General features: G+C 36.8%; 1 protein-coding gene across 1 annotated transcript; it reads right to left on the reverse strand.

The window, feature by feature from the left end:
* Positions 1 to 9,107: 9,107 nt before the first annotated feature.
* LOC111436554 (transcription factor bHLH30-like) lies at positions 9,108 to 11,001 on the reverse strand. Its single transcript, XM_023074298.1, has 2 exons — positions 10,293 to 11,001; positions 9,108 to 10,023 (listed from the first exon to the last, which is right to left on the reverse strand). Exons 1-2 carry the CDS (start codon positions 10,788 to 10,790, stop codon positions 9,550 to 9,552), a joined length of 972 nt encoding a protein of 323 aa, XP_022930066.1. The 5' UTR covers positions 10,791 to 11,001; the 3' UTR covers positions 9,108 to 9,549.
* Between the last annotated feature and the right edge of the window lie 1,231 nt (positions 11,002 to 12,232).

The raw sequence follows: 12,232 nt of genomic DNA on the forward strand, positions 1-12,232 counted from the left end.
AAAATACCGATGATAAGAGAAAGAAAAGATTTGAAAAAAGAATTTGTCTGTGATGTGATCTGTGAATTTAAATGTTTACAAAGGAAGAAAAAAAACACAGAAAGAAAAAAAATTGAAAGGAAGAATTAATTAGAATACAAAAAAAATACTAAGAGAAACTAGAGGGAGGTCAGACTACTGTTAACCAAATCAAAAGAAAAAGAAAAATACAGAGAGCAAGCCAAATATGTAAACAAAATCAAAAGCAAAGAAAGTAAAAGGAAATACAGATAATGCCAAAATACAAAATCCAAAGAAACAAAAAATACATAGAAGAGAAAAATAAAAGAGAAGAGTTAGGAGTAAGAATGATTAAAAATTGGCAAGAATATATTTGAACAAACCTTAAGAGATAAAAGAGTACAAAAAAAATATCAGAAGAGAAGGACGTAGTCCCTCAAAATAAAAAATAAAAAATAAAATCTTAATAAAAATAGAATATATATATATTATAACGTTCCAAGACTTTGTTCATGTAAAGTCTTTAATGCTCGCACAAAGTCTAGCACATGAACTATTGTAAGAGTTAGAGAATTGAACGTGAAGTTGATGTCATGAATTCATATAGGTTGATCTAGATACAAAGGACAAAATCGAACTTTCATTAAGGATAAATGGGTGACACTAGTATAAGCTAATCAAGTAAGTGACCTTGCTATAGGATACGCTAAAAATTGTATGAGTTATGATGATGTATGAGTTGTATCATATGATGTCGTATGAGTATGGATACAAAGGACAAAATCAAACTTTCATTAAGGATAAATTGGTGACACTAGTATAAGCTAATCAAGTAAGTGATCTTGCTATAGGACACGCTAAAAATTGTATGAGTTATGATGATGTATGAGTTGTATCATATGATGTCGTATGAGTACATGATGATGTATGAGTTATGATGCTTGATGATGTGCGTAGTATATATATTTCGATGAATGACGTACTTGATATGATGATGTTTTCCATATTGATGTATGTGCATAGAATATACTTGATGCACTTTATGGCAATATGATAAGTATAATGATTGTGTAATGTTTACCTTGATATGATGATGTTTTCCATATTGAGCATGCTATATGATGATGAGTGTCATATTGCATCATGTCGTTAGATCGACATAGGATACAAACCTAAGAGCATGAAAACGATATTAATACAAATATCCACGAGTATGTGTTACCTAGAATAACAAAGAGATAAGACTAGAAGGTTGTGTCAGAAGAGACATTATGATGGATTTAGAGAGACCTCATGCATATTGTATGTTCATAAGCATAGAGCTACTTCCCCTAGAGATGATGAGTGCGGACGCGCACAATATGATGATGAGTGTGAATGCGCACAAGTGTGAATGTGAACAAATGAGGGGGTTCATGAGGCGCATGACACTATGGGGTTCCGCTGACCTCCGAACGTTGCTATTGATTAGCTTGATCAGAGGGTCCAAGGGGTGTGAGAGCGCCCTGGGGATTCACACTCGCACGTGTGAGTTGTGTGTAGGGAAGTACTACTGTAACGACCCTAATTTTTACCCATTTAATCTAAGGTCTTTACTATACCTTGGGATGCGGAATTACATTAAATGGGCCCTGAATATAAATGCGACTCAACACTCGTCTTTTATTACTTCGTGAAAGAGAAAAAGAAATACAGGGGAAAGAAAGGAAAAGAATAATTGTCTCAACCTACCCTAAGGTTTATTATGCGATTACAATTCAACCTATACTAATCGATACTAATGAAGTAAACAGAATTCATCCTAAACTAATCTATACTAGGAAATGGAAAGCAACTACCCTATGCACGTGCCACGGTCCCGGGGTGTACGATGCCGCCAACGATCTCACATGGGTGCCTTGCCTTTATCTGAAAAGTAAAGTAGCACGAGGCTTGAGTATTTTTAGAATACTCAGTAAGTGACCCCCTATCGGAGTTATGCAACATTCACATGCAATGAAATGATAGAACCTATCTTTCGTTTCGTTTTGTTTCGTTTTCCCTACGGTGCTGTCCTAATGGGTAAACTTTGGACGTGTACCATATACTCTACACACAGCCCATACGTGCGAGTATGCGCTCACCAGCTAGTTCGCACACCGCTGGGCCACTTTCCTTATCTGGTGGGCATGCTCTGGGAACCCCTTATGTCGGAACCCGTTAGAATCAGTAACCGTCATGGCAGCGCTATGCAAAGCATAACGATCGTTGTCCTGCCATTGGGTGTACGCGTCCGTACCCTCGTGATGGGATAGGGGTATCCCCCCAGATGCATGAACACACAATATGCATGAGACCCCACTAGTCCTACCTTTATCATTAATGAACATAACCCCCTGTCATGTTTCATGCTTACATGTCATTCTCATTTTCATTTTTTTACGTATCATACATATTCCTATCGGGGTTATGTTTCCATGCAGTTTATCGTATTTCATATCATATAATTCATGCTGTTTACATTCAAATATTTTATACAATCATGCCATAATCATTCAAGAACAACATATCCTCACATGGATAACATATCGCATCAAACTAAACAGCATACATAGCATATATTCACGTTCACATGATTACGTACTTAAGCACATTAAACTAGCATACAATTTAATGACACGTGCGAATCCACGGGCACGTGCCAACAAACAGCAACCAACGCGTAACCTACGACAGGTGAACCACTTACTTGGTAGGCCTTAGCCGAAGTACTCCCTCGAATACAAACGTAAGCTCCTAGCTCCTCGTGAACGTTCTACGCTTCCGTTGGTGGTTGGTTCCTATTGGTTCATTCATTACTTTCGTTAGTATTTCACAAACATAATTAATTTCCAACTTGAATTTGTGAAATACGATCTTAAAATGATCTATTTTATCTTAAACAAGGCCGAAACTAAGTCTGGGAGGGCCAGAATGGTGACAAACGGGCTGAAAATAGGTTTCCAGAGCCAAATAAGCCATCGGAGCCAAGAAGCCGCAGCCGAGCCGATTAAGCCGCCGGAGCCAAGGGGAGCCGCGCTACAGACATGCCACGTGGCACAACCAAAGGGCGACGCGTGTGCAGGGGTCTCGGGCTGAGGCGCGGGTTATCAGATCGTTCGCGGGTTTCAGGTCGTTCGCGAGTGACGGGTCATTCACAGGTGACAGGCCAGCTCGACTGAAGAAAAAGTGCAGGTGGGCTGGGTTGGGCGTGTCGACGTTGGATTGGGCTTGCGGGTACTGGGCTGACATACGGTGATTGGGTTCGGTTCGGGTTGCGGGATCCGGCCCTTGGGTCGGACTTCGTCTTCTTCACCCGATTGCCTGCGCATTTATCCAGTGACTTTTCTCTCTCCTCGTTAATGTCATTTCGACGTCCTTTTTCCCTCCTTTTTCCTCTGTTCTCGAGTTTCTTTTTCCCCCTAACTCCATTTTTTGTATTGATTTGGTTTGTAAAAGCCTCACACTTCTGGATCTAGAGAAGTTTGGAAATCAGACGTTCCGTCTCCCTTGCCGACGGTGTTCAACGTATAGGATTCGTCTAAATCTACCCCTGATGTGTGTAAAAGGTTCTGGGATTACTTTTGTTGCGTAAAATGGAGGTTTTGACGTCGATTTCGTATGGTTTGGACTCGCCGGAGTTTCGTCAAATTTTCTCTGTTCTCTTCGTTTTTCTCTATTTTTTTTGTTCTTTGCAGGTTGTTTTGGAGTGGCTGAAGGTCGGGGTCGAGTTCTGTGGCATCCCAGCCTTCGACCGCCCTTTGTGGGTCGTGTGCGAACGAAAACTTCGACGTTCGCCGGAGTTTTCAGTTCTGCCGATGACTTTTTTTTTTTTTATCCGATCCGTTACAACTACACATCCAATTTGTCCAAGACTGGAGGCTACCCCTAGGATGATTAAAGATAGATCCCTAATTCATGATTGCATGTGTTTGCATTTGCACCTATAGTAGGGTCACTTACTGAGTATTCTTCGAAACACTCAGGTCGTATGCCACATCATTTTTTTTCAGGTAAAGGTAAGGCGCAATTGTACGGAGGGCGACGGCATCACGAACAGAGACTGTGGCACATGCATAGGGTAGACTCATATTTAAATTCCTAGTTTTAGGTTAGAATAGACTGTTTTGCATTTCATTGTTTCTAATTATTCTGTGTTTGTTTTTATTTTCTCTAAATTTCAGTATTTCGTGTTTAAACACAATAGACCACGACTTTGTTTTTCAAAGAAGAAGTTGTTCCAAGCGCTTTTCGAAGTTTACGTTATAAATGATGTTAATGTAAGAGTTATATTTTTGCATTATAGATGAGCATGAGACCTTAGTAGCGACTCTGAGTATGTGGAAATTTAGGGTCGTTACAATATTTATGTTTGTGATTATATTACATGTGTCTTTTCCCTCGGCGGTGTTTGGTGGCATGAGAGCACGCTAGCCCAATGATTAGTATGGATGTGTACCTTACCATATTTATGTTTTTTTATTATATTACATGGGTCTTTTCCCTCCGTGGTGTTTGGTGGCATGAGAGCATGCTAGCCCAATGAGCCAGGCCCAAGGAGTACGTTATGAGCCTGCATGGTGGATCCATGTGCGCGTATGTGGGTTGTGTGTGGGGGAAGTACCACACATCTAACTTTGCTAGGACTAGAAAGCAAAGTCCAATGCCTTGCTTTGATATATTATAAAAGGATAGGTTCCACCATGATTACATTTGTATGCATTTTCTGACCTCAATAGTGGGGTTTCTTAAAATACTAAGTCATTATTTTCAAGTAATGGTAAGACACCTCTACATAGATGACAACGTTGTTACTACGACCATGGAAGCGAAGCTCGGTTAGTCTTAGGTAGATTAGGGTGTCTATTTATTATGTTGTTAGACAATGTTATTTTAAATGAATGTATAAGTCATGACATTATTTTGAAATGTTTTAATGATTTTTTTTCGTGCATATTAGTCATGCCATGCATGTAATAGTATCTCTATTTTAGTAAGAAAATAAGGTCGTCACAGTTGGTATAAGAGTTCTAGGTTTATTGATTATGTAGACTAGCTTACGATGTTATGTTATATTATGATTTAGTAAGCACAACATACTTTCATGGCTCCTCAGCAGACGCGTCCATCAAATATGCCTGACCAAAGATAATAAAGGACATTGTTATGTTATATTATGATTTATTATGTTTGGAACGTGAGTACTATGATTCCAGACATATTTAGATTTAACAAGATTCTTAATGTGATTATGAAGTTATAGTCTCATGAAAATTGTTAGTAGGCTACTTAATATATGCATGAAAGTAGTTTTCAAAAGTTAGATAACGATATAATGTTATGATCATAGGAAAACTACCCATATACTAGTGAGTAAATTATTTTAAATAAAAATTTTCTAAGAGGACATGTTAAACAGTAATATTCATAGGATGTTATAGATATTTGAGTGTAACGAGGTTGAAGAAAGATTATGCCACTATGAAGTACATAATAGGAAGTTAAAGTGTTGGTATGAACATCGAGTGATTTGGACTTATCAAGTGGAAAATTGGCAAGCTAACATCATAAAACTTTAAACACTATACTTGAACTAATTTGTGATCACTATGAGTGCATTCAATAGAAGTAGAGTTTTGGAAGTAATGAAAGGAAGAAAGGGACACAATTGTGATATATAAAGCCAAACTTGAGAACAATGGCAAGTATGAAAGTTATGAGGGTTAAAAGTATCTAGTCACCATTTAGATAAAGGTGTTAACTCCAATATATGCAATATATGTTTAGGAAACCAGGATTTAAAATTGATTTGGGTGGAAATTCACGATAATTAAAAATTTAAAATTTGTCTCTAAACCAATAGAAATTCCACGGCAATCTTCCTGATCCTACATGAATACATTTCAATTGTGCAGTATGAACCAACTTTTTTTTAGTAACTTGACATTGGATTTTCTTAGCTATGTCAAGAAGTTTCAAAGGTAGTTAAGGTTTCAAGATGCTTATTTGAAAATAGATTTTAAGTGTTAGAGATTTCCTATTATAGACAATTAGGACTTTTCTCCAAGTTTTACGGGTAGAAATGGCCTACGGCCTACGAATCTATGTGAATTCTAAGTTAACATTTAAAATATTTATGCAAGAGCAAGTCGAGAACCAAAAGTTAGGGGCCTAAACAGGACGAATTGCTTGATTCAAGTGACTTTAAAATGACCTATGAAATAGATTTTGTGCTCATGAAAGTTTAATAGAAGGCTTAAATGAAATATAAGGTTATGTATGAAATTTGGTGGAGGTCAAATTAAGTTAAGGGACTAGACCAAGGATAGATGTAAAATGAGCAAAATGCTCCCGTAGATACATACCACTAATTTATGACTTAAGTGACCTAGACATGAAATCTTATGCAGAGCTATACTCTATGGGTTAAAGAGATTATGCAAAGTTTCAAGACCATTGTAATATGTTAAGGATTTAACTTAAGATTGTGGAGTGGTAAATGATCAAAACACCCCTATAAAACTTATAAAATGTTTCCAAGACCTTAAAGGACACCAAATGCTATGAAACTTTATAAGAGACTTATTTATGACCTTAATAATACAAGATCACAAGAGGATTAGAACATATTTGAGGTATGAACCTAGAGGAAAATGATGAAAATATCCTTGAAGACCCCTTACAAGAAACCAACGTTTTTATGGGTACGAGATGCTTATGAAAGATTTATGCATGTGAAGAAATGTTTATGACTCATATAGATTAGGACTTTAAAGTTAAGAATTTTTTCTCGAGTGTACTTCAAGACTTAATAAAGAATTCTTAAATCTTGAACCCAAGAAACCTATGAACTAAGATGACGCCTTATGAACAAGGATCACGCAAAAAATGCACCACCCAAGCCCTAAATCTACTATGACATGAAGACTGCTATGTACCACTCTACCCAAAATACCTTAAAAGACCTCCTAATATTTAGTGTAACATGGTCCTATAGCACAAACCACGTTGTAGGGAATGCATGCAATCCAAAGTCTTAGATGCAGGCATCAGACCATGTCGTGGGGGAGCGCATGAAGCCTAAGGCAGAAGTAAGAATTGAGTTGTTCACTAACCATAGGACCCTACATATCTCCCAAGGGAGTGTATAAAGGACAAGAACCAAGGTCTTCAGTACAAAACCATGAACCAAAAGGGGGGTTATCTTATGGGGAGTGGGAAAGTTGGGAATTAAAGTTGAATTAAGTATTTGAAGTTTTTAAGCATTAGTATCAACACTAGAGGTTGATTTCAATAAAGAGTCCGAGTCATGAACCCATTTCAAGTTCTTAAGATTATGGATAGAACGATGAGTAGAGTTGAGGTAGACCAAGCCATAGATACGCGAGTTACTAGTTAAGACTTCAAACCCCCTAACATTTTCTATTTAACATATTAGAGTGTTATGAGGAAATGATTGGTCCAAGTGGCGATTTACTGAATATCAGGAACTAATCAATGTAGCAATGAAGAAGAGGTATGAACCAAGAAGGATAAGGGTCAAAGATTTCCTCGATGTTTCAACATGGTTGTTATGAGTGACTGAGATTTTTGACTCATTAATGCCAACAACTTGTATAATTTTCATGAATTAGATTTTCGAAGAGGTTCTTAGACTAATTTATAGTAAAATGTATCCTAAATATAGTAATTTAATCCAGGTCTAAAAGGAGTAATAGTATAAACCCTTAAGCTAATTTGATTTTTTTTTTAATGGAGGAACAAAAACCTTTCCTTGAACACCAAATATTAATGATGTAGTCCAGTGGACTTGTAACAGTCCGTTTAGAAAAATAAACCACGCAAGAACCACGCCACGAAAGAGATTGTTGACGACTGCACGTATACAGAAGGTACATTTCACGTCTTACCAACGTTCATAATAATCGGAAATCAGATCTGAGTTTTGAGTTTTTGAGAACTTCACGGATCTATCATTGTAGGCATCAACGTGTTGCAAAACCTCGTGGGAGTGAAGAAAAGAGGCCAGCAAAGAAGTAGAGGAGGAAAAAGGACGGCGTTGGAGACGACATGAAGAGGAGAGAAAAAAGGCGATGAAATATCAGAGGAATCAGGCAGGAATCCGACTAAATTGGACTGACATTTGTGTCAAAGAAGTTGTTGCTAGGGACTCAATTAGGTGAGGGATACAAATATTTTGATTTTTAAAATTATTAGATATGGATGCACCTTATTATACTGTAATGAAATGTTATTTTGAGAAATTATGGGACGTTCTTACACGAGCTCCGTGATTCAAAACTTTGTGCAAATACTTATGTATATGATATTATACCATAGGCTATGTGGTCTATTTGATTTTGTGCAATTAATTATTGATTTGGAGAATTGTACCAAGAGTGTATTTTATCTTTTGTGAAACTACTAATATGTGTAAACAAAAGTTGTATGGGAGGTAGACCAATTTTGGGTTCCTCTATTTAGTTCCTCTATTTTATGTATTTAGTTCCTCTATTTTATGTATAGTGGTGTGCATATCCAATCCTAACTCGAAAAGTTACTTACGAAGTGATTTTAAATACTTTCTCTTTTCAAAAAGTTTTTAAGTAAAGAGAAAGGTTCCAGAGGAAGGATGGATGGTTGACTTTTAATTTTATGATTTTGATGTTTGGTTGATGGGAATAAGATTTATTTTTCTAACGGTTTTTTATTTTTTCTTAATAAACCTAGAAGTATGAAGTTTGTCTTTGTGCAATTGATCCAAGTCTAAAAAGTTGGATCATTACACTACTAGCTTATTCAAGTTAACGAAGATAAAATATAAAAAAAATTCAATCTTATTCGAGTTTAAAGTAAAAATTCATATGACAAGATTGAAAACTTTAGGGATAAAAAATATTATATATCGTCAAATCTACCGTAAAAATACATCGCTTTTCAAAACATAATCTCTTACATGTTTGAAAAGACACATAAACTGAAGCATATATATATATATATATTCATACTACAACAATAACAACACAAAATAATTTAAAGTTGGGTTGTTGGTCCACTAGAATTCTGTGAACATATGACAAACCTAGATGTCGTTAACATTGTCTCATCCATGACATAATTCCCACCAATAAAAACTGTAAAGAGACAGCAGCTGCTCTGCCAGCCACACACTTGACTACAAAACAAACCCAAACTCCCTCTGCAAATTTGGGACCAAACTCAGATCCTTCTGAAACCTCAATACACATTCATTTCACTTCTAATACTCAAAATCACAAATTTCTATCTTCGATCCTCATATTTTGGTTTCCTCCCCACGAAAAAGATCCTTACCCTTTTCCATCACAAACATCATTACATTCCCTTCTCATCCACTGCTCTCTAGTACACATAATAATAATAATTGTACATACGAAAGCCACACCAAAACAAAGATCATAATTTTATGTCACATTTTTAATCCTAACACACTTAACATACTATTTTAACAAATATCATAATTTTATGTCACACTTAAACCCACCTCTCCTCCTAAATATTGACGTTGTTGTGATTATTGGTCCTTTGTCTTTTGATGCTGCCTGAGGATGATTGGTCTTCGCTACAAACCTTTTCCATCACTCCCTTTAGGGCTTCCTGAATGGAACTGATGCTGTATTGGTGCTGCTGCTGTTCAGCCTCCTCTTGGTCGCTGGAGGAGTCGTCGTCCCCGGTGATAAACAGTACGTTCTTTACTCGGCCGCCCAGTGTCGTGATCTCCGCTTTTAGGGTTCTCAAGCGGAGGGATTTCAGGGTTTTAATGATCTGTGGGAGAAGATCAGACCTGTCCTCACAACAAAGTGAGGCTTTTATCACGAACTTACCGTCCTCGTCCGATGCATCGACGTCAACTGATAGCTCGTCGAGCTCGGTCGGAACTGGACTTACATCAGCTATCAATGTGGTCTGGCGTTTCAGCTCTTTTACATGTTGAATTACCTCTGCAAGCAAGGATGCCTTGTCCGTCTGCAAAAAACATTGTAAAAATGATTTCTTTGAGAATAGTAGAAAATATATTAGATGAATTTATTCAATTTTAATGAAATTGATTGAATAAGAGCTTCCATTTTATATCGCATGTGGAAAAAAAAAAAAAAAAATGTATAAAAATCTTGGATTTTAGAAAATTCCATAACATACAAAACAAAAAATAGCTCAATTTGGGAGTGATTTTGAAGTAAAGAAATTGTTTCCATTTGTTTTTGGGTTTAATTTGAGGAACAAAAAGAACTTACTTTGGTGGTACTTGGGAGTAAGCTTCGTAACTTAGCAAGATGATTATTGATTCTCTCTCTTCTTCTTCTCTCAGCTTCACTATGGCTTTTAGAGGCAGCAAGAGCTTTGGCGTCCATTATTTCTTGAGCGCTCATCTTACTCAGCTCGGCCTGCAGGCCAAAGGGGCCAGACCCAGGCTGACCCATCTGCCCAATTCCAAGGCTATTGTTCCCAATATCGTAAGGGAACTGCAGAGAAGCACTTCTCCTATTGAAGAAGCTGGCGTAGGAAGGTGGGGGCGGCGGCGGGATGAAGGGGTCGTGGTGGACTTGAGGGATGGTTGTGGTCGCGGTCCACGGAGGCGTAAACATCATAGGAGAAACTTCAGGAAAAATCAAGCCTCCTCCTCCTCCTCCACCTCCTACTCCAAAAACGTCGCTGTTTTGTTGCATAGTCTGGAATTGTTGCATTAGGAGGTGCTCTTGAAACCCCTGAAAGCACTCTCCTTCCTCCTTCATAATACCCCAAAAACAAAACCCTTGTGGTTAAGATCTGGTTGGTGCGTGGGCAGTGGGAGTTTGAAAAGGATGATGGGTTTGAGTTGGTTGAGATCAAAGGTAGGAGCAGCTTTGGTTTTTCAACCCTTCCACTACGCTAAATATATAGACGACGCAGCATCCATAGGCGCCCCCTTTCCTTTTCCTTTCCTTTCCTTTCCTTTCTTCTTAAGGCATTCTTTGTCCACTTCTCTTTCTTTCTTTACACCAAAACCCTCTCTCTCTCTCTCTCTCTCTCTCTCTCTCGATATATATATATATATATATAATATGTACACACACAAACACACCTTAGGTTTCTCGATTGTGTTACATAATCATTATTAAATACACTTTTGTTCCACTTCATCTTTCTAGATGGTAAGATTAACATGCTTCAACAACATTATGATTCTTCACTTAATTCAAATAATAATACCTATGTAATGCATTTATATTTGTTTAAAGAATTTATTTTAGACTTCAAAGGATCAAAAATGGTTACTTTTTACCATTAAAGATATCAAAATTGATGTTTTGTAAATACAAGAACTATGTAAACTTGATAAAACTAAAATGAATGTTTTAGATGATGATTGAATGGACGTTTTGGATTTTAGCCGATGAATGTTTTAAGTTGTTTTTTTATTTTTATTTTTTTAGTTAAAAAGAGGCATGAGGAGTGTGGGATTTTTTAAACTATCTAACTTTTACAACATTATTAATGTCTTAATTATTAAGTGCATCTCAAATGAGTTAAGTGTGGGCCAAAGGAGATCAAACCAACCCCCACAAGTTACTTTCATCATTTGACCAACTCACCTCGACCTAACCTTAGTTCAAGCTTGAATCTTGCACGGTTTGAGTATGGATTGTGCAAATATAAATCTTATGTTAGGATCGCATAATAACGCACACATTCGATCAAGATAAACACAAATAACAAGAAAGAGAAAATGCAATAGGGAATATTGGCTAAAAGTTTATATCGGTAACTTCAAGTATGTACACCGAGACAAAATACTGAGAATGAAGAACCACCTACTATGTATAAATATCTATCATATATAGCTACCGCTTTTTCCCATAAATAGTCATTTACTATATATATGGTTGAGATTACGGAGTCTGCTGCCAATTTATAATTTATTTCATTGTGATAGAATTAAAACTATATATAGAATACCACAATTAGTATCTAGAGTCTTCACACAACCTCAATGTTCCAACATCAACACATTTTGGGAACATGTTTGGTGGATGCTTTGCACCCTCTATCTTATCCAAACACATCACCATCTTCCACTGACATGCGAGTGAAATGATATCGTCTTCTGTGTTTTATCTTTGAATGATAGATTAGTTTTCTCAACAATTGTATGACACTCTAACTATATGTATAAAAAATCTTCTCATGCTGCTTT

This window comes from Cucurbita moschata, unplaced genomic scaffold (assembly GCF_002738365.1).
Source record: "Cucurbita moschata cultivar Rifu unplaced genomic scaffold, Cmos_1.0 Cmo_Scf00056, whole genome shotgun sequence".
NCBI lineage: Eukaryota > Viridiplantae > Streptophyta > Magnoliopsida > Cucurbitales > Cucurbitaceae > Cucurbita > Cucurbita moschata.